The 23,731-nt window shown below is 43.7% G+C and overlaps 1 protein-coding gene across 1 annotated transcript in view; it reads right to left on the bottom strand.

Moving 5' to 3' along the window:
• Nucleotides 1-23,270, bottom strand: part of LY86 (lymphocyte antigen 86) — a 32,318-nt gene extending 9,048 nt beyond the window's left edge. The window contains exons 1-3 of the mRNA XM_054381884.1: nt 23,150-23,270; nt 7,588-7,674; nt 5,829-5,957 (exon numbers count right to left, since the gene is read on the bottom strand). Of these exons, the coding sequence (XP_054237859.1) occupies nt 5,829-5,957; nt 7,588-7,674; nt 23,150-23,270 (337 nt within the window). The remainder of the gene's footprint in view (nt 1-5,828; nt 5,958-7,587; nt 7,675-23,149) is intronic.
• Between the last annotated feature and the right edge of the window lie 461 nt (nt 23,271-23,731).

Genomic DNA, 23,731 nt, shown 5'->3' with positions numbered 1-23,731 from the left:
CTAGGTTGAGAAACATCCACTCTCTTTACTGGGAAGGAAAAAGTGAGATGAAGGAGCTAAGCAAGACTGAAGACCTAGCTTTGTGGTGTAGCTGTTTTCTCAGAAACCTGTACCTAAGCTCAGTGTGATGCTCAGCTCTGTAATTCATAAAATGGTTTGAGTTGGAAAAGGCTTTAAAGATAATCTAGTTCCAAGCCCCCTGTCCCGGGCAGGAATGCCTTCCACTGCACCAGGGCAGTCAAGGCCTCATCCAGCCTGGCCCTGAACACCTCCAAGGAGGAGACATCTAAGACCTCCCTGGCCAACCTGTTCCAGTGTCTCACCACCCTCACTGTAAAGAATTTCTTCCTAATATCTAGTCTAAATCTGCCCTCTTCAAGCTTCAATCCATTCTCTCTTGTCCTATCACAAAAGGCCCTCATAAAAAGTCCCTTCCTGGCTTTTCTGTAAGTCCATTTCAGGACTGGAAGGCTGCGATAAGGTCTCCCCTGAGCCTTCCTTCTTCAGGCTGAACAGCCCCAAATCTCAGCTTGTCCCCATAGGGGAGCTCTGATCATCTTTGTGGCCCTCCTCTGGACCTGCTCCAGAAATTTGATGTTCTTATGCTAGGGGCACCAGAACTGAACGCAGTATTCCATGAGGGGTCTCATGAGAGCAGAGTAGAGGCGAAAAATCACCTCTCTTGTCCTGCTGGTCACACTTCTCTCAGTGCAGCCCTAGATACACTTGGCTTGGGCCCACCTCTCAAGCCTGTCCAAGTCCCTCTTGATGGCATCCCTTCCCTCCAGTGTGTCAAGTGGACCATGCAGCTTGGTGTCATCTCTAGGCTTGCTAAGGGCGCTCTCAATTCAATTGTCCATATTGCTGACAAAGATGTTAAACAGCACTAGTCGCGGTACCGACCCCTGCTGGTCACTGGTCTCCATTCCGAAGTTAAGTTGCTGACTACAACTCTTCAAGAGCAGCCACCCAGCCAATTCCTTATCCAGTGAGTGGTCTGCCCTTTAAGTCCATACTTTTCCAGTTTGGGGACCAGGATGTCATGCAGGACAGGGTCAAATGCTTTACACAGTTCCTGGTAGATGACATCAACTGTTCTTCCCTTATCCGCTGATGCTGTAACTCCATCACAGAAAGCCTCCAAGTTCATCAGGCATCATTTGCCCTTGGTGAAGCCGTGTTGGTTACCACCAGTCACCTCTTCTTCATTTTTCAAGTCCCTTAGCAAGGCCTTCAGGAGGATCTGCTCCATGATCTTGCCAGGCACAGAGGTGAGACTGACTGCCCTATAGTTTCAAGGGTCTTCCTTTTTTCCTTTTTTGAAGATGGGGCTTATGTTTCCTCTTTTGCAGTCAGCAGAGACTTCACCAGATTGACAAGGTCTTTCAAATATGATGGATAGCGGCTTGGGAACTTCATCTGGCAGTTCCCTCAGGACCTGTGGGTGGATCTCGTCATGGACTTGTGCAACTTCAGGTTCTTTAAATTGTCTTGAATCTGATCTTACAGTGGGAAGATCTTCCTTTTCCCACTCCTCCCCTGTGTTTTCTAGATCTTGGATGGTAATGCTAGAGCCAGTGAACACTGAGGCAAAGAAGTCATCAGCCTTCTCCATATCCTTCATGACCAGGTCTCCATTTTCTTTTTGGAGAGTTCATGTTATATTCTCTACTTTTAGTCTCAAATACTCTTTTAGAGATTTGCTCACTATAACACCTACTGAAAGAAGCAATAATGTAAAGAATGGAATGTAAAGAAGGATGAAATGTAACCTCAGCAGGTTTCCTAATAATACAAAACTGGTAGAAGTGGCTTACACACCATCAGGCTGCCATTCAGTAAGACCTGGACAGTATGAAGCGTTGGGTGGAGGGGGATCTCGTAGTTCAACAAGGGCAAGTGTAGAGCTTGGGAAGGAATAACCCTCTGCACCAGTACAGTTTAGGGGCTGACATGCTGGAAAGCAGCTCTGCCAAGAAGGAGCTGGGAGCACTGGTGGACAACAAGTTCCCCACGAGCCAGCAATTTACCCTCGTGGCCAAAAAGGGCAGTGACCTCCTGGCCAGGGAGGTTCTCCCCTCTACTCTGCTATAGTGAGGCCACATCTGGAATATTGTGTCCAGTTCTGGGACCCCCAGTTCAAGAGAGACAGGGAACTACAGGACAGAATCCAACAGAGACTACGAAGATGCTGAAGAGGCCATTACATCTCTCTTCTGAGAAAAGGCTGAGAGACCTAGTGCTGTTTAGCTTGGACAAGAGCAGACTGAGAGGTGGTCTTCTTCATGCTTATAAATATCTAAAGAGTGGGGATCAGCTGGATGGGGCCATACTCTTTTCAGTGATGCCCAATCAAGGGACAATGGGAACAAACTGAAACCCAGGAGGTTCCATCTGAACAGGAGGAGAAACTCCTTTGAAAGTACCAGAGCACTGGAGCAGGCTGCCCAGAGAGCTTGTAGAATCTGCTGTTGAGAGATTCCAAACCTGCCTGTACATTGTGACCCTGGGCAGCCTGCTGTGAGTGACCCTGCTTCAGCAGGGTGGTTGAACTGGAGGTCTCTTCCAAATCCTGTCATGTTGGGATTCTGAGAAACCGAGATGGGGTTTCTCTCTGGTTTGGGGTTGTGCCCAAGGAATGGTGAATGTGCTCTGACTGTGCCTTTACTTGTGCATCCTAAAGGAAAACTTGTGAACCTGAAAAGGATGCAACTATCTTTTTGTTAAGAAGCTTTGTTTTAAGCAAGTTTTGGTTGGCAGGTTACTAAGTATTGTTCTGGTAGGTCTTTCTTTTCCCCCTGATTTTAGTGATTGCATTTGTTAAATCTTCTGTAACTGTTTTCTTTGGAGGAAATGGGGAATGACCAGAACTTTTGACTAAAAAAGAGGAAGAGCTGAGTTCATGTTATGCCACAAAGTATTTAGCGGTTGTGTTATTATTGTTCTTAAATTTACAATGGCCCATTACCTTGCAACCTTTGAGCTAACAACTTCACAACAGGCATATAGCTCCAAGAAAAAGATCTTGAAATTCTATTTAGGAGTAGTCCTGGTGAGCAGTGCCAGATGTGAACTCGCAAAGCAATGTAAGCAAAGGCTTAGCATAAACAGTAAATACTGTATGGTTATAATGAACACGAAACCTTCAGCTACATTGAATGTCCTAAAATATTTCCAATCACAGCAAATCCAGATTATTACAGGAGAGCAAAGAAAAAAAAAAACACACCCAAGATTTTGCCACATCCTGTTCTTATAAGTCTCTTTTCCTTGTAACTTCTGCTCAACTTATCCACATGAGTGAACAGATCAACAAAGCCTGTAGCAGGACTGCACTCTGTCTCATTCTGGGAGAGGGAGAAGCAGGCAATTTTTGGTTTCTTTGTGAAGTTCTGTGTTGAACTATATTTAAACTCAGGTTGGGTCTTGCCAGATGATAGAAATTTGCCTGTACACAGGGAAAAAGGGACTCTGCATGAAAAGCAACAGATGAAAGTGCTATCTGCTCCTCCGGACCTTAGCTAGGCTTCATACTTGGCCATTCACAGTGTTATCATTTCTGCATGGATCTTAGGTCAGATTTAGAGCTCTGCTAATACGGTAAATTGTGGCTGAATCACCTCAAACTGGTTTTCAGCTCAATTCAGTGTTCCAAAACATGAGTTTAGAATGGTGCCAAATAATTAAGAAATACCACACTTCCAGTTTGAACCTTAAGATGGGGAAGTTCACTTATTTCCCACCATGGCTTAATTACTAAATAAATTACTTAATTACTAAATACTTACTGAGCAAGCAGATGGTGTATTAAAGTGCATGGCAGAGGTCCTTGCACTAACTCAGGGGTGTTTGTAAATGAAGATGCATAGTGCTGTTTAAACCACTGGCTATGGTTTGATATCATAATGTACTTCAATTACAAGAAACAATCACTTGTCAGTTTAGGATTAAGGGACTTGGAAGCCCCAGGAGGTTTAGGCTTTGTGGCTTAATGTGTAAACAGCAGTTTCTGCTCAGTTCAGGACTGCCTTTACTTTTCCTTAATGTGTTTTCTAAAGGATGTTATTGAGCACTTCATCAGAATAAGGGTTTTTCAGTGGGTCTGTGGGTGGGTTTTTTCCCCCTTGTAATTCAATATACAGTTGAAGAAACCTCTGAATTAGATTTTTTTTTTTTTTTGGTCTTTATGGCTCACAGAATTTACATAATTGGTTGCTCATGTAGCATTTGTCTATTCTTCTTTGTGATATTTCTGTGCTGTGTGAAATGTCTCAACAATTTTCCAAGGCAGCCTTAGCAGCAGCACTGTGCATGGCCTTTAAATTCATAGCCCTTGCACATGAATTATTTCAGTGTTATCAGGATGGAGGTGCAAGCGGATGGAAGGAAAGCAGAACTTCTAAACCTAACTGCTGCTCTGACAGCTCTGAAATGTCCCTGCAGCTCTACCTGCTTATTTTAAAATCTGCCCAAAGAGAGGATCATGATGCAAGAGGGATTTCAAAATAACTGTTTAAGATATGTGGCTATTGCAGTCCAGAGGCATGACTATAGCTCTACTCAATATATTGTGGCCAGCTCTAAAGTCCTCGGCACAGGTGAGACACAACAGACCTCTTGCAGCGGGTCCAGAGGAGGCCACAACAATGATCCAAGGGCTGACCCTCCACTTCTGGGAAGACAATATGAGAAAGTTGGGGCTGTTCAGACTGGAAAAGATATGGTGCCAGGGAGACATTCTTGTGGCCTTTCAGCACTTAAAGGGGCCAAGCAGAAAGATGGGGACAGAATTTTTAGCAGGGCCTGTTATGACAAGACAAGGGGTGATGATTTTAAATTAAAGAGGGAGATTTAGACTAGATCTAAGGTAGAATTTTTTTACACTGATCTTGGTGAGACACTGGCCCAAGGTGCCCCTTTAGAGAGATGGTAGATTCCCTATCCTTGTAAACATTCTGGGTCAGGTTGTTTGGGGCTCTGAGCAACCTGCTGCAGTTGAAGATATCCCTGCTGACTGCAGGGGGTTGGACCAGGTGACCTTGAAATGTCCCTTCCAACGCTAACCGTTCTACACCATGGCTAGCTTTGTATTAACTGGCCTGGGTCATGGCAGAAGGGACTTGGAGGTGTCCAGGCTCACCTGGAACTGAAGTGGAACCTGTTTCTTTGGGCAGTCAATGGCAGCATAAACCAACTAGTGCAAGTCAGCTGGTGCAGGCAGTTTGACTGGCATGAACTGAGATCATGGGACTGCCACATAAGCATGCGTTGAGCAGAAATAAGAAGCAAGCCATAGATGATATCAAATCGTATTTTGGGTTAAACATTCTTATTCAAGCAAATTCCTCCTAAAATGAGCTTAGAACTGCTGTTAAGCACAGGAAGTGTTACTTGCTTAATAGTGAAGAACATGTTCAGAATGGGTTGTTTGTTTGCTCAGCCATTTCTTTTACAGAACTGTCCTTTATTTTTGTCATACTTCTCACTTGCATGCCAACCACGTGGCTATAAATAGGACTCATGAACCTCTTTGCTGCTGGACAAGGTCACATTACCACAGTAATTCTTTTGATGGACTTGAAATCGTTTATATATGCAGTAGTCTGTGATTAAAAGAAAAGCAAGCAAACAGGTTGGAGGGCAGGGGAGGGGGGAAGGCAGACTCTGAAATGAAAATGTCTCTGTCCTACTGTGTATCAGTCATCCCTTAACATGCTGTTAAAATAAATGGGACATTGTGAGGTATTGGTGCATTCAGCAGCACAGCAGGGGCATCCTGCTTGCAGCATTCAGTAGCTATCAGACACTTAGAGTGCTACCTAAATTACCTCCTTTCTTCATTCCACAGAAACGAAGGTCAGAATGACCAGGCTCACAGAGTGACTCCGAGTGGGTTAAGACAGTCTTCCCATTTATGATCAGGTTAACCTTGACATAGAGTTCCTTAATGCTGTGTCCTAGGCATAAACACAAGGAGAGTTCAGTGGAAGTACAAGGGTAAACGGATTAACTACTCTTCAAAGATTCCATTTTCCCCCTGCCACTGGATGTTTTCTCTGAGAACTCCTGATATGTAGAAATTCATGCTTCAGGAACATGTTTCTATGTCCCTGCAGGTATATTACAGGTGATATAATAGCATATGTCTTCATTATTAAATAAACTATGACCACTCACTGACTCTGAGGCCAATTGGCATAGTGAATCTTATATCCATATGTCTGAACTTTCTTTCCTACTGTATCTAGCAGAGGGACCATATCCAGTGGGCACCCAGAAGCAGCCTGTTGCCTGTAGCTGCTGTCTGGGAAATACTAGCTGATCCCAACCAAAACTGTGCCAGAGACCAGTATTCCATCTGAACATGAGGAAAAGCTTTCCTGTGAGAATTTTAGAGCACTGAAGCAGATTGGTCAGAGAGGTTGTGGACTCTCATGCTCTGGAGAGGGTCCAAACCCACCTGGACATTGCTATCCTGGGCAACCTGCTCTGGATGACCTTGTTTAGCAGGTGGATTACACTAGATGATCTCCAGAGGTCTTTCCAACCCCCACCATTCCAGAATTCTGTAATAGCATCTTGGTAGTGCTGGGAGTTTGCCTGCTTGTGCCTGGCTTGCTAGCATATATAGAACCAGCGAAGCTACTGGGTTTAAAGGGACGTGCTGTATTCTGTGTTGGAAAAGTATTTGCAATACCTGTAATGTGATTTTGCAGGCTTCTCCAACCTTTCAGCCACTTACAACAGCTGGTTCCCAGGAAAAGGATCAACATGTCTCACGAGAGATAGACCTTTTACATGCAAGAAAGCTTTCCCAGGTGCTAAGAGACACACAAACTTAATTCCAGCACCAGGAGCGTACAGCAGCATTCTCGGATTTACACTCTGTCAGCAGAGATTCTAGGTGAGCTTAGGGCCAACAGGGTTGCAAGAAGCTGGTTTTTCTTTGTACGAGAATCACAATGAAAGCCCTGGCCAATATTAATTTGTACACCCAGCTCAAGTGGAGCTCTACTTTTGATTTTTCATTACTAATCAGGCAAGGGCTGAAGGGTATGATTTTGGATAACACAAGTGGTGAGCTGGTGGCATGACTTGCCTCAGGATAGCACTTCCCCAGCATGCTTCCCTGCATGCTCAGGAGGGACAGAGGTGTGGTTCCATCTTGCCCTTCAGTCTCCTACTTACAAAGGCCAGCCTTGACTGCTCATGCTGACACACAAGTGTGGATGCTCACACACACAAGTGTAGGTGTCTCGTTCAACAAGACCCTCCCAGAAGATGTAGATGTGAAGACAAGTTCTAAAGCAGCTTCTACCTTGGCTATCCATGTGTACAAATGAAGGGTAGGAAAGCAGCAGGGCCTGAGGGCTGATATGAGCTGTTTAGGGGCACATACTTGCTCTAAAACCATACTGGTAACAGAACTGGCATTTCTTGTGGCCCTGCAGAGGGTTTGAAATGTCTCAGGAATGAAGCCCATTCCTATCTGATAGGAGGCTGTCACCATTGCTTACTTCTTAGTGCCAGCCCTCATGCTTAAATTACCTGTTTATGTTTATGATGAGAAAATAGCAATTCACTTACTTAGTACCATTGCAGCTCTGATGTTAAAGGTGTGGGTTGTGATATCAGAACAGCGGTCAACAGTGAAAGCAAAATCTTGCTTGGGATCTGTTTGGAGACAGAAAGCAGTGGGTAATGAGTTGTATTTTTAATGAGATACCATCTGTATAGAAGAAAACAATAAAATATAAATGTCTTATTAAAAAAATAAGATTACATATTACTTAAAAATTCTCCAAGCTGTCCTCAAAGCTCCCAGAGCCTGTGTTTAGTAGCTGCTTCTGTCCTTCCTGTTACTTCAGTCTGAATTCCTTTCTTAAGAAGACAGGCTGAGACACATGGGGGTGTCCACCCCAGAGAAGAGACAGCTCTGAGGAGAACCTATTGTGGCCTTTCAGTAATTAAAAGGGCCTATAAGAAAGCCAGGCACAGACTTTTTATCAGGGCCTCTTGTGACAGGACAAGGGGTGATGGTTTAAAAATAAAAGAGGGAGATTCATGCTAAACAGAAGAAAGAAATTTTTTATACAAATTATTGTTGTTTGAGGTAACCTTCTCACTGTATCAAAAACAATGTGTTGGGAGGATTTTCTTTTGTCTTGGTGCAATTTGTTGTGACTGTCCCCTGTCAGTAGGGGTGCTTCATCTGCACCTTGTGTGGAGCAAGCCTGTGTGACCAAACCTTGATTAGAGGGAAGCATGAAATGAAAATTCTGGGAGAAGATGGGGGCTCTAAGCCAGACTCTGCAAGCACATAGATTTTCAGTAGTCCAAAAAGAGCTCCCAAGTCTACGTTTTGGCAAATTAAAATAACTGTTTAAAGAAGTGAAGTAAAAGGCACTGTAAAGTAAAAGGTATTTCCCACAGCTCTGTGTCCCTGTGATGGATTTTTGTTCTCCATCCCACTAAAGCATTCTGTGCAGTTGCATGATCTACTTGGGACAAAATTGCCCAAGTTGTTTATCAGCTCAAACATAACAAAAGTCAGAGGGCTGTCTTTCCTCTGTTTCCACATTCCTGCCAGTTCTCACTTTGTTATTGCAGCTTAGAAGCTGTTGCAATCGGGCAGGAGGGCAGTTTCCTGCTCCATCTGGAAAGTGTGTCAAACTTCTCTTTTCTCCAGGACTGTTAGGACTGCTTCCTCTCTGGTCTCTACCATCTCTCGAGGCTTGGTTTCCGTTTTCCTCTGGAGTTCTGCAAGAGCCCCTCTCATTTCTGTTTTGTGAGTGATGTGATGATAACTTTCAGGAAGCAGCTGCTCAGATTCAGAACAGCTTGGGCATTCATGCCTACAAACAGCATTGGTTGTCAAATGACTAAAATAGTTGTCTGTGTAATTTCCAGAGGGAGCTCTGGTCAGAACCAGCACTGTATCATCTATGATGCTCTTCTCTTTTCAAAGAGACTAGGCTGTCAACAAATGAGGTTAGGGTTAAAAGTTCCATACAAACACCAATATCTGTTTGTATGGAAAGGAGATGTTCATGAATAGTAGGTTAATGGTTGAACTTGATGACCTGAAAGGTCTCTTCCAGCCAAAATGGTTCTATAAAACCAAGCATCTCAGGAAAATACGGGCTTCTTACCATGAACCTGATCTCAGGCTTGGTTTAGGTTGAATGTTTAGGGTTTTTTTTTTTTCCTATGAGTTGAGTTCTTTTGCCAGATAACATATTTTATGGTGCATTACAGCTGCAGGTGTCTTCTGCTGCACCCCCAGCAGCACTGGACTCTGGTTTATCTAGAGAAACGTTGGCTGGTTCTCGGAAAGGAAGAAATTATGGCAACACTCACATGAGAAGTTCTAGCCAAATTTGTGAATTGGAGTCCTTGTATTTTGTGGTGTTAATCTGTTGCTGCAAAATGTAAACTTTTACAATGGCAAGAGAACACTCAATTAATTTTCTCACTGTGTCCCTGTGGAAATTCAGGGTCTTGACTGCAATTCAACCTTGTGGTGTACATGAAATCAATTGGAAGGATGGAAATTTGCTAAAGCTATGGTTCCAGGGAGCCTGTGTTTCAAAATATGTAGACAGAAAGGTTGCTGCTAAAAGGAAGCAGTCCAATCCAACAGGGACAGGGAACTACTGGAGACAGAGTCTAATGGAGTGCCATGAAGATGGTTAGGGGACTGGAGCACCTCCCATGATGAGAGGCTGAGAGACCTGGTGTTAAAATCCCCTGATTTTGTCAACGCTGGTCACGAGGATGGGGCTGGCCTCTTTTCAGTTGTGCCCAGTGACAGGACAAGGGCAACAGGTGCAAACCAGAATACAGGAGCTTTCACTTGAACTTAAGGAAAAGCTTCTTTACTTTGAGGGTGCCAGGGCCCCAGAGCAGGCTGCCCAGAGAGGTTGTGGAGTCTCCTTCTCTAGAGACTTCCAAAACCCACAGGGACACATTCCTGTGCAACTTGATCTAGGTGTATCTAGGTACACCTGCATTAGCAGGGGAATTGAACTTGCTGATCTTCAGAGGTTTCTTCCAAACCTTACCACTCTGTGATTCTATGAAATTAAACAGTGGTTTTAACCACTTGATAAGTGAAGATATCTGTACATTCAACAGTATGCTGGAAACTGAGCATGCCATAGTGTGGCAAAGGCTACTCCAGGCAATTGTCGTTTTTGTGTTTCATCTCAGCTGCACAACTGTGAGTCACTCCATGTCTCTTATGGAGGTTTAATGCTTGTTCTTCCTTATTTGCTTAAATATGAAGTGAGCTGGTTAGACTGGGGGAAAAGAAAAAAGTTATGTCTTTCACATGTGCAGAGCAATAACATTTACCGTTACATCTCTAAAATACGTGGGGCTGCCCTTCAGCCTTCCCCATCCCTGCAGCATTTCACAGCACACAGTACTGCATGTTCCCAGACTTCCCTCCACCCACTCCCTTCAATCTGCTCTATCTTCCATAATTAAAACTAGAAACTCTTCAACTGGTTGCAGAGTTTTGCTTTTCCAGTTCAGCTTTGATATATTACCAACACTTGAAACATCACTGGAGATTTTGCAAACACATTGAGGGTTAGCAGTGAAATCTGCTTACTTGGGGGTAAAAGTGCCGTTTGTTTGGGGTTTTTTTGGTGTGTCTGTGTATCTAGTGAGAAGGGCTTGAGCTGCACCATGTCTGCAGCAAGCATGGGAGCAGAATTTGGATCAAGTTTCTCTCTAGACAGTTTTAAATCTTAGACAACTGTTCTAAGAGATGAGTCTTTGCTTTTGTGAACAATTGATAACCACAAGATCTCTTGAACCTGTTGTTTCATCTTGGTGTTGTGGCTAATACTGAGCTGTCAAAGTGTCTAGCATTGCATGTGCAGCTCTTGCTGAAACCGGGTTTCTGCGGTAATATTCTGATCTGAGAGGTAAATACCCAGGTACCCATGACCAGATTTATTGCTATGTTACCTTGGTTGGCAATTTTCCTTGCATATGACCTGTAGTAGCATCATACTGCAAGATTTCAGCTGGGCTTATTATTGTGAGCTACTCACACTGATGGATTTGGCTGAGGGATTGTAGAAGACTTAGCACATGTTTGTGGTAGAAGCTCGGGTGCGTTTCTCACCTTTTCTTCCTAGAGTTTCTTTTCCTGCTCTTGTTCTTGGCAGAAAGTTCATAGGTAAATCAGCTCAGCATGCTTACAATGCTGTATCTATGTGACTGTCCTGGTGCAGTCCTTGTACCTTTGATGGAGATGATTACCCCAGCAATGGGCACAACAGATGGGAACACACTTTCATGCCTCAGTTATTGCAGCTGTGGGGCCATGAGCTCATGCACTTGCTTGAAACATGGATGTGCACCTAGCCACAAAGCTGTAATCTGGGGCTGCCCTTACACCTCACATTCTCCTGTGCTCTGGGAGGGGGTCTCCAGCAGGAAGATGAAGCAGACAGCTGGGAATGATAGTGTGTTAACCCACTGTAGCTATATCTTTTAGAGCTTGAGCTGCTAGGTGATTAACTGAGTGTTGCATGGCCAGATGGAAAGTACCTGTTAGAGGGATTTTCCTGGGCTGGTGTATAATGGCCTCTATCTTTTATTATTCTCTCTCCCTCCCCCCATCTTGTTAAATTTCCTCTGCTGGCTTCTCACCTGAATCTGTTCTAAAATTACATCGTTTCCATATGAACATGAAAAACAGTGATATGAATAAACAGGAGCAGCAAGCAGGCTGCTTTCTTGCTTGGAAGAGTCCACATCTCTAAGTCCTGCAGTGGTGAGAAGATTCTCCAAATTAGTAAACTTTGTGTGTATCAAAATAATGCTTTTAGGAGCAGACAAGCCACAGAATTTCCTGGGATGACACAGCTGCACTTAACTAAGGTCATACAAGGAGAGACTTGGTTCTAGAGGAGATTGGAATTAACACAATGAAGAAACATATTTAGCTACACTTCCCACCTTCAAAGTTCTGAATGAAATTAATTCATTAATTCTTACAACAATCAAGGTGATGAAAGGTGGGGAAAAGAATGAGGAACTCTTTGGGATCTCAGACTTTATATATGCACTCAACATTCTCCATTTAATGTCTGTTTAAATAAATTAACTTGAATGCTCAAGGTTATGCTTGACACTGGAATCTGTTTATAAGGTACTGAGGAAGAAGCATCAGATGAATTTGCAACTCTCCAGTTCCCTGAGCACATTCATTTTGAACTTCCCTTTGGGCCAACCTTAACTGCATGCTACTGCAATGTTCAGGCATGGCTGGACAGAGCAGAGTGACCTTCTGACCAGAATGTGTCAGAATAGATGGTGAGACTCATCTTGGCTGTGTCCAGTTCATCATGGAGTACTGCATCCAGTTCTGGAGCCCCTATTACAAGAGGGATATGGACATGCTGGAACGTGTGCAGAGAAGGGCCACCAGGATGATCAGAGGGCTGGAGCACCTCTCCTGTGAGGACAGACTGAAAGAGTTGGGGCTGTTCAGTCTGGAGAAGAGAAGGCTCTGAGCTGACCTTACTGTGGCCTTCCAGTATCTGAAGGGGGCCTACAAGAAAGCTGGGGAGGGACTTTTTAGGACATCAGGTAGTGATAGGACTAGGGGGAATGGAATAAAGCTGGAAGTGGGGAGCTTCAGGCTGGAAGTGAGGAAGAAGTTCTTCACCATGAGAGTGGTGAAAGCCTGGAATGGGCTGTCCAGGGAGGTGGTTGAGGCCCCATCCCTGGAGGTGTTTGCAGCCAGGCTGGATGAGGCTCTGGCCAGCCTGATCTAGTGTGAGGTGTCCCTGCCCATGGCAGGGGGGTTGGAACTGGATGATCCTTGTGGTCCCTTCCAACCCTCACTGATTCTATGATTCTATGACCATGCTTCATCTCAAGATGCTTACTTTGGACATGACCAGCTCCAGGCTTTTGCCTAGTTCAGACAACTGGTCTCCTTTGAAGAAGTCATGGTATGTTTTATCTCCTATACCTTTCTGGCTTACTCAGGCAAGATGGAAGTGAAAGGATAGGGAAGATTACAGTTCAGATTAATGTGCTGGGGGTACAGGCTGTGTTGCAATATTGAATGCTGGTAATGCAAAAAGCAATTACATACTGCTTGGTTAGATTAAGACACATGAGTTACTGCCTGGTGTTTAGGGCTCTAGTTTTGGAGCAAGGTGATACCAGTGACTTACAAAATTAGCTTAAATAAAGGACAAAGACTTTTTGTCTCTTGCTGTTTCAAAGAAAATTAATTGCTGAGTATAACTGATGTCCACGTTCACACATATTCAGAAGCAGTAGTTTGGAAGGCTGGTAGTTTTTCAAAGCATATTGCTGGGGCACCAACTGCAATATTAACAGCATTTGGGGTGTGATGAACTGGTGTGGAATGGAGGACTCAGCCCATGAGCAAAGGGCTTGAAGTGTGGCAGAAGAAGAAGAGAGAAAAGAATTTGCCCAGTACCAAGCTAAGGTCACACAGCTACCACCTATGGCCATTGACCAAGGTGGCCTGGGAAAATTGAGAGGAGTCCCTGTGAAGAGAGCAGATATGAGGGGCTATCTGCAGTTGCAGGGATGGGTTTGAGGGTGAGGGTGTCACCAGCATGCATAAAACAGCCTTGCTAAAGACCTGAACGGATCCAGCATGCATAAAACAGCCTTGCTAAAGACTTGACCAGATCCCTCCTGCCTTTTCCTGCCCAAACCACCTTTATAATAGTAAGCTTGTTAGAGCTGGTTGCTAGGGCTCAAGGGGAGGCCTGGAGGTTATGGAGACTTTCCTGTCCTTTTGCCAGTGGTAGTATTTGGAAAGGTTGTGGTTTTTTGTTTTCTTAATGCTTTGTGTGATAAGACAAAGCTTTGTCTAAGGCTGATTGAGAAGACAAAACTGAAGGATGCTGGCTTTGAGAGACTGCACATTCAGATCTGTATTTGTATTTCATAATCCTGGTTTGTCCTAGTTAGCTTGAGAGAGAAACAGGAGGCAGGGCAGACTTCAGCTACAGCAGTGTAACAAGCAAATGCTGCATTAATTTGGGCCCAGCAGGGAACATATTAGAGAGAGTTTTTATTCTCCTGTTCAGTCAGTAAGAAAACACCACTGCACTGCACGAGGATGATGCCTACAGTAATTGCCTGTATCCCTAATCAGATTCATCTCCTCTCTTTGTGTGTCTTTTTATTGTTCTTTATATTGCTCCACTTGAGACAGATGAGACGGAGATCTCTGGACATCAGTGCTTCCCAGCACGACTGGGGATTCACAACAGAATTCCAGGCTTGTATCAGAAATATAAGCAAACGGTCCCAGCAGCTGCCCTACTGTTAGACACATGCCACGCTCTGGGACAGCAAGCTTTACTGAGTGGTTATACAGCACAGTAATCAGCAGCATATAAATGGGCTTAATGTTCCCATTTTCCCAGGATGGGCTGAAATCCATGACAGGAGAGTGGTAGAATATGCCATGATCCCTCTGCTGAGGAAACGCGCTGAGTTCCCACTTGCCTTATCATTTGACAGCAGCCATCCATCTTCAGGTGAAGAGGAAACTGGTGGATTGAATTAAATCATGGTAGCTTTCAAGATCCTAGCTTTTGGCAACTAGAAGCTCTCCTGAGTCTAAAAGAAGCATCTAGGACAGATGGATTTGGTACATGATGGTTCTGTACAGGATGTTTAGGTATCGTGTCCCTCCCTAGTTTTAGGTTGCCGTAAGCTGCCCTGAAGTTGGTGCAGTGACACCAACACACAATAATATCGAAGTCCCTTTTGCATTTTTTTGAGGTGTGTTAATTTTTCTGGGATTATTCTGGGTATTTTTGGTGATGGATATTAAAACACCAGAAGAACCTGATCTCCTTCCTCTGCTTTCTCTGTTAAACTGTAACAGTCATAGGGTCCAGAGCTATTCTGAGGCTGTGATGACAGCTCTAGATGTCATGGTGTGGTGTCAAGAAGGTCTATCAATACTTCATATGCTTACACAAAAAGCCTTGCATGGAAGCACTTTTGAGCAGCTGTGGTTTGTTCTTGTTCCTGACTTGATGCAGGGAATCAGAATCATTTTTGTTGGGAGAGACTTTTAAGATCACCGAGTCCAAGGGTTATGTAACAACATCACCACCAAAACACGTCCTTCGGAACCACATCTACAAGTCTGTTAAATGCCTCCAGGGATGGGGACTCCACCATTATCTTGGACAGCCTGTTCCAGGCCTTGACAACACTTGGGGAACAAATTTTCCCTAATGTCCAATCTAAACCACTTCTAGTAGAACTCTTGCTGCTCTTTTTACTTGGGAGACTTACTTCCATGTGGCTTCAGGGTCCTTCCAGGGAGTTGCAAAGAGCAAGAAGGTTGTCCTCTCAGCCTTCTCTTCTCCAGGCCAAACAGCCCCAGTCCCTCTGCTGCTCCTCAGGACACTTGTGCTTTAGACTTTTCGCTAGCTTCATTGTTGTTCTCTGAACCTACTCCATCACCTCAATGTCCTTCTACTCTGCCCTGGTGAGACCACACCTGGAATACTGTGTCAAATGTTGGGCTTCCCAATTCAAAAGAGATAGGGATCTGCAGGAGAGAGTCCAATGGAGAACTATGAGGATGATTGCAGGACCTGAACCTCTCTCCTCTGAAGAAAGACTGAGAGACCTGGGGATGTTTAGTCTTGCAAGGAGAAGGATGAGAGGGAATCTTAGCAACATCTATAAATATCTGAGGGGTGGGTGTCAAAATGAAGGTGCCAGTCCCTTTTCAGTGGTGCCCAGTGATAGGACAAGGAACCACTGGTACAAGCCAGAACACAGGAGGCTCCACCTCAACACGAGGAGACACTTCTTTACTGAAATATGCTGCCCAGATAGGCTGTAGAGTCTCTTTCTTTGGAGGCTTTCCAAACCCACCTGGATGTGTTTCTGTGCAGCCTGCCCTAGGTGATCCTGCCTTGGCATGGGGGTTGGACTTGATCTATAGAAACCACTTCCAGCTCCTAAAATTCTGTGATTCTTGTAGTGAAGGACCAAAAACTGAACCCAGTATTTGAGGTGTTGCCTCACTAGTGCTGAGGGGTACAATCACATCTCTAGTCCTGCTGGGCACACTGTTGTGGATACAGACCAGGATGCTGTTGGCTTTCTTGGTCACCTGGGTGTGGGTTGGCTCATATTCATCCTGCTTACACCAATATCCCCAGGCAGCTTGATAAGATTGTTGCTACCCAAGCGTAGGACCTGCACTTGGCCTTGTGAATTTGTCCTTTGATAAATTCTACTTTGTTTAACACAGTCATAGCTGTGACTCACCCTTCCAGTACATTAGAGAGCTCCCTCCATAGAGACTCAGATTTAGTATGCAGTAACAAATGGCAATTCTCCCTTGCCTACAGAACTTCATGACTGTAATGCAATCCACAGTGTTTTGGTATGTCTCTCTTATTTGTTTCCAGAGGGGGGAACAAATTTTCCTATGGCTTGCCTTGCGATTCTGTAGTGACTCAGTAGGTATACAACTGAGGACATGCCAAAAGTCAAGAGGTGGAAAACATAACTACTTGTTTAGATTTAGGAGCTGGAGATAAGCAGGAAGGACTGTCACACACAGAAACAAGTCTCTTTTGCAGTCTGTGATGCAGGACCTTCATTGATTTTGTGAAGAAACAGACATTGAGGAAACCTTCAAGAACTAAACAAGATGGGAAAATTTAAAGTATGGTGGGAAAAGTTCATCTGAGGTTAATTCTCTCCACTACTAGTCTCAGCAAAAACATTAATATTGATTTTGCTAAGTTGCTCAACATCTAGATGGTGAACCTAATGTTTTTGCCAAAGTACCTTGTAGGTATGAAATTGTTTTCTGCTCCTCCTTACTTTTTATATCTTAGAACTTACTCAATACTCTGCTTTCTCTGAAGGAAGAGTTAAATGAAATCAGAATCACTTTAAGAGGTCAGAAAGGAAAATGAAGTTCTAATCCTTTCAGTGTGGCAGAAAATGAAACAGATGAAGTGGTTTTAATTCCTGGAGTGACTTTAAAAGACTTTTGTGTGTACTTTTATCTGTGCCACCTTGACACTGATGATAGCTTCCATTTGTTAGGATCTGGTGCCAGAGATACACATGTCAACATCTGGCCTTCCACCTGGAATAAGTAAGCTATACCAGATGACTGCAGCAGTGAGGCTGCGACACTAAGATGGCTTGGAGAGAGCAAACAAACAAATAAAAAAAAGACATTTTTCAGTTCTTTGTTTGCCCATTAGTGATCTATGCAAGAAGAGATCAGGGGGAAGTTGGTGTTGTGTCTCTTTACATAATTTAGAAGCAGAAGCGATTGCTGGAGAGTGCTTGAGGGAAATAAATAAATAAATACAAAGAAGCATCTGGCTTAATCTGTCTGCCAAAACCACAAATAACAATGGAAAAGGAACCTTCTTTTAGCAAGTCTAGAAGAACATTTGTCCTGAAGATATATGAATATTTTGCCAGTTGAAGCTATTGGATTACTTATATCCTTTAGCTAAAGGTTGTATGTGGTCGGGGAGTAAAAAAAGGACTAATAACTTTGACACAGAAAACAGAAGATAATGTGCTCTAAAATGAGTGCCACCGTGACACTAATTTAGCAGGTTTGTTTACAGGGTGTTGATGATTGAGCATGGATGGGCTTGCAAGTCTATGTTTAAAAAAGGGGAAAAAAAGATTTTGAAACCTCTTGGTATGTAGGAGAAAGGTTATGATGGACTGAGTGTGTGAAGGGACTGTAGTAAAGCTGAAACTATTCAGCATGGGCAAAAAAATCATCAGGAAATTATAATTAACTAGTTGATAAGTCTCCACTTTTTCTTTTCTAAAGTACTTAATGTCTGTTTTGAGGGAACTTTTAACAAGAGAATGTCTATACTGTGCTACCTGAACAGAGCAGGTTCTACACCCGAATAACCTTGTTGAATTCGAGGAGCCATTTAAGGAGAGATCCAAATCTGAACTGACAACTTTAAAGAAAATAATATAAATGAGTTTTTCTACCTGTGAATGGTATCCAGGGCAAACTTGTACTGAACTGGGAAGTTGAATAGGAATTGGGAAATGTGTTTGTCTGTGATAGTAAAATAATCCCTTGTGATCTGAACACTGTTTTATAAAGCCTAGGTAATATCTTTTAAGATGTCATCTCACAGTCATAGAATCATAGAATTGTTTCAATTGGAAAAGAATTCTAAGATCATCAAGTACAACCATCAACCCAAGACGACCATGGCCATTAAACCATGTCCTGAAGTGCCATGTCTATCTTCCAATACTATTACTCTGATTCTCTTAAAGATTTCCCTGAAATTCTCTGTTATTTACTCCTGTGCACAGGAAGTAAACTCCTTAATGGTTGATGCTCTCCAAACCCTGAGAACTGTCTACCTTACCACTACCCTCTTCTGCACTGTCAAGAAACCCACATTTTCAGTCAGCTCTGAAATTTCCCAAGTCCTAAGCTAAATGTAGAGCTTGATTGATCACCCAGCACACTGCTCTGATTTTGCTTGTTGAAACAAATCCAGGCATTCCAAAATACTGATTTGTTGATGTAGATCTTACTAAGGTTTCAAGAAAGAGCTGTAAAAATAGTTGGAAAATAGTTTTTCTTGCAACAATCAACCCATGAAATGGACCCATTTGAACACCATATTGTAAGAATGTTTCTATGGATAATTAAGACAATTAGGCTTTTGGGAATTGTCTGGAAGGAGGTGCTGGAAGATATGTTGAGGAATTATGTTCTGTAGTCTCTTCTGCATTGCACTTTTCACTTTGAGGTGGATGAATGACACCCAAATAACACTGGATTCTGCCTGGGGCACTTTGCTCCCAAAGACGCTTTGCTTTCCCACCTTTCCCTTCCCAGACAATTGCCTTTTAGAAGGTAGCTGGAGAAATAAAAAATGTTATATTAACGTAAAAACGACTGTGAAATTAAAAGGGGTAGGAATCAGACCTTGTGTAGCAGGTTCATTTCATGTTTCTGCATAGACTTGCCAATTAGCATTCTCTGTTCTCAGCCAGAGATGTTAACCTGTGATGCTTTTATCTCAGGATCCCTGCCAAGGTTTCTAAAGGGATTCGTGGTCATTTGAGATCTTCCTCTGTCTTTGTCACTTCTTCCTGGGAGGAAGAGTGGCACTGATGGGAAATGTCTTGCTATTTATGGACTGTCTCGGTGTTGTCTCCTGTGGTTATAGGCAGGAGGCGGCACACTGTCTGTTTACTTTTAGACCACCCATGCCTCAGAATGAGTTTCTCACCACGAACTTGCTGCTGAGAATCTTTTTTTCTGATTTATTTTAGATTACTCTTTTTTTCACAAGTATATTATACTGATCACAGCGTGGGGTAGGTTTGAAGGGACCTCTGGAAGTCATCTAATTCAACCCCTCTGCTAAAACAGGGTCACCTAGAGCAGGGTCTTGTCTAACACTTCTTTGATGAATGCTTTGGGGTTCTGGTTACTGAATGTTTAGTTTGACATAGGCAGGAGTGGGAATCCCTTCTATAGGATCCAGAATATGGAGTGAGTCTGAGAGCTTGATGCCTGCCTCTATCTCATGCATTCTAGGAATAAGATGCAGCTAGAGAAGGTGCTTGTGAAAAGGCACTGGGGACTAGATCCTGGGTACAGGAGATTTCTGTACTTCGTCTTTAGTTTTCCACCTAATCGTCTCTGCTACATTTATCACCATTCTAACAGCTCCTATTTTGCATAAAATTGCGGAATTATTTTGGCTGAAAAAGAACTCTAAGATCATTGAGTCCAATAGGAGAGGATCTGATGAACTGCAAAGTAAAAATGAATGCTTTTTTCCTTTTTAAATGCTCAGACTGAGCTCTATTCTGTTCATAGAGGAGATTCAGCTCCAGAAATAAAGTTGTGAAGTACTTCACTAAAATTCTCCAAAATTCCTTCAATCTTACTTGATTCAACTCTGATTGACTGATAGCATCTTAGAGTTTACAGTAACAACAGAGGTGAAATCCTGACCCTCTTGAAACCAAGAATCCTTTACTCAAGATTTCATACTAGGTACCTCACTGTGGCCACTCTGTCCCCAAAATGTGTTGTCCTCGGGCATCTTCAGTGGATCAGGAAATACCAGACTCAGATTGGAAGGACATGCAAGGCAGTCTTCCCCTGAACTAGCTAAAGAGGCAGTTGCCTAGCATGGCTCTGCACTTGCTGACATTTCCAAGTTGTCATGAAAAGGTTTATTTGGAAAGGGTCTTGTTACACCTAGGCACTAGCACGTCTTTCACCTCCTGGGTGAGATACAGCTAAAGAATGAAGCTGTGTTCTGCCCATCTAGTTGTGATTTACAGTGAAATGGAGTCAGATTAAAGCTTCTTCTTCCCGAAAGGGTGATTGGCACCTTTGGCACTGTTGTGAGCTTGCTGGTGAGGTTTGTAAGAGCAGTGCCCTCTCTGAAGGAAATATAGACTCATGTGTTTGGATTTATCCTCTTCAGCTGTAGATTTGGAACTGGGGTTGTTTAGCCTAGAGAAAATGAGGCTCAGAGGAGACCTTCTTGCTCTCTACAACTCCCTGAAAGGAGGCTGGAGCAAGGTGGGGCCAGTCTCTTCTACCAAGTAACAAGCCATAGGGCAAGAGGAAATGGCCTCAGGTTGTGTCTGGGGAAGTTTAGATTGGACATTTGGGAAGATTTCATCACCCCAAAGGGTTGTAATACCCAGAAGATGCTGCCCAGGGAAGTGATGGAGTCACCACCCCTGGGGGGATTGAAAAGCCCTGTAGGTGTGGTGCTGAGTGACATGGTTTAGTGGTCACTTGTCAGATTATGAGCTGGGTCAGCAGAGATGCAGATGGTGCATCCTGGTCTGATGCTACAGGTTTGGTAACCTCTGGAGAAAGACAAGGAAGAACATTAGGACAGCCACTGTGAGTCTTGCTGCAGCTGAATCTGTCAGAGCTTCAAGAGAGCAGGGAATCACACTTCCAACAAGTAGTCTAACAATTCTTGCATTGTTTCCACACCTGTGTAATCTTCTCCTCTCCCATAGCTGTACCCAGGAGAACAGAAAGGCATTCTGTGTTTGGGACCTGACCTGTGTGATCTCTGGCTTGTGCTTCTCAAGTTGTAAATGAATGTACCTCTTACCTTTATGTGTGTGGCAAACCAAAATCAGCAACACACAAAGCTCTAAAGAAATCCACTGGGTAGCTAGGCTAATAAGAAGCTATTCAGTCCTAAGCACAAATACAGGCTGGGTGACAAGGAGATTGAGCGCAGCCCCGTGGAGAAGGACTTGGGGGTGCTGGTTGATGAGGTGCTTGACATGAGCGGCAGTCCAAAAAGCCAACCATATCTTGGGCTAAATCAAGAGATGCTTGGCTAGCAGGTCAAGTGAGGTGATTCTACCTCTCTACTCTGCTCTTGTGAGACCCCACCTGGAGTACTGTGTCCAGCTCTGGAGTCCTCGACATAAGAAGAACATGAATCTGTTATAGAGGGTCCAGAGAAGGACCACAGAAATGGTCAGAGGGCTGGAGCATCTCTCTTTCAAGGACAGGCTGAGTGAGTTGAGTCTGTTTCAGGCTGGAGAAGGCTCTGGAGAGACCTTATAGTGGCCTTTCAATACCTGAAGGGAGGCTACAGGAAAGCTGGAAAGGGACTACCTGTAAGGGCCTGTGGTGATAGGACAAGTGGCAATGGCTTTAAACTAGAGCAGGGTAGATTTAGATTAGACATTAAAAAGGTCTTTGCTATGAGAGTGATGAGACACTTGAACAGGTTGCCCAGAGAACCTGTGGATGCCTCATCCCTGGAAGTGTTTAAGACCAGGTTGGATAAGGCTTTGGGCAACACGGTCTAGTAGGAACTGTCCCTGCCCATGACAAGGGGTTTGGAACTAGATAATCTTTAAGGTCCCTTCTATCTTGAGCCGTTCTATGAATTTATGATGCCTGACCTACATCTGCCCAGCAGACAAATTTTATACTATTTGAAATACCTCAAGCTGCAGTTTGTGCCTCTGTGTCAAGGCATCTTATGCCAAATCCCATTGAGGGAACAGAATTAACTCATACAATGTGTTCCTGCTAAAAGAAAGGTAATGCCAAAGCTCATGTTCAGTATCTAATTATATATTTTCCTAATGCATAAAATATATGAAGCCTGACTTCAGTCTCCTGGGAGCAGGTTGGTAAAGAATAGCATTGCAAATATTTATTTACTTCTCTTGTCCCTCACTGGCTTTATTTCAATGGCTATGTAAAACTACATGAAAGCTACAGGGGAGGATAAAAGCCCCCTGGGAAACCCTTTGTATGGGGGTGAATTGGAAAAACAAACTCTTGGGTGCTCATTTGCCATTGCTTTTCATGTCACGTGCAGAAAATGACTGAGGCGTCTGTGAATCTAATTCCCTTTGTCCCAGTTGTAAAGCAGATCAGCACAACAGGAGAGGCACAAGGCCAGAGGTGGAAAGCAGGCACCATTCAGTGAATTAATTTCCAGTTGCTCCAGAGCTGCTTGCTCCTTTTCTTCTCTGTGGATTTTTAATGAACAAACCCAACCCTATGGTCCCTAGCTCATGTCTCTGTTAAGTGCTGCTTCTGAAGACTTGCTAGGCATGGTGGCAGTGGTGGGGAACGTGAATCTTTCCCACTGTCACACTGGGTCCCTTGTCACTGCAGGTGGGAGGACAGAAAGCACATCACCACAGACTTGCCATGCATTAGAAAACCGGCACTGAAGAATCTGTGTTTTCCCAGGAATAAAACAGATAAAGATCTATGGTCTTCCTCTATTTTTCAGCTGAACTTCAAAATAAAAATCCTAGGCATCTTTCATGCTGACCTGTTTTGGGTTTTTTTGACAGCTGTTTATTATTCTGATTTGGGTTGCATCATTTCCTCTTTATTATCTTTTGCCTAAACACAGTTAGATTTCTGTGTGTGTCAATCAAGCCAGATGTGTCTGAAAGACTAAACATATTTTAGCTTGGAAACCCAGTGCTGCCTCAGGAGCACAACCCTTCAGTCCACTGCCTGTCTTAGAAGCCCCTTTCACTGCATAAGAAAAACTTTGTTACCCAACTAAAAGGAAAAGGGAAATTGTCAATATCTCACCACAGCTTTTGTAATATATTTCCAGGTTGTCCTCTTTGCAGACTGTGTGCGTGGGCCATGCTGTGCTGACATCGATGTAAAGCAGGACTAAGGAGAGAAGAAATGCATTTGCTGTCTTCATGGTGGTGGTGGTAGCTTGCAGGATGAATTCTCTATCTCTTGCTCACCCTCTGTGGAGGGAGATGTTTATTTCTTTCGTCAAGGGAGACAGGAGTCAGTACATCCACGCCTGTGGAAGGGTTAAAGTGAGCCAAGGCAGTGCTGGCTTACCACGCTGTGATACAAACAAGAGGCTAATCAGAACTGGAGGGTGCTGTTTCCGCATACTTGGACTTCTGCTTTCTGCTTCACGTTAGTTTAAACTAGTGACAAATGAGCTAAGCACACCTCCTTGCTGCATGGCATAGCCTTGTCTTGGTGCCTGCTCAAACAAGGCAGAAAACTGTTTTGGTTTACTCTTGCTGCCAGGTTCTTCTCTTGAAGCCAAAGCATTTGGGTCAAGACTTCAGACAGGCTTATTTGGCCATAAAATATCACGATCCAAATTACTCCACTTTAACTATGCAAAGTCAGACCAAATTT

This window comes from Indicator indicator, chromosome 6 (genome assembly GCF_027791375.1).
Source record: "Indicator indicator isolate 239-I01 chromosome 6, UM_Iind_1.1, whole genome shotgun sequence".
NCBI classification, from domain to species: Eukaryota; Metazoa; Chordata; class Aves; order Piciformes; family Indicatoridae; genus Indicator; species Indicator indicator.
This window is presented reverse-complemented; position numbering and strand designations above follow the sequence as displayed.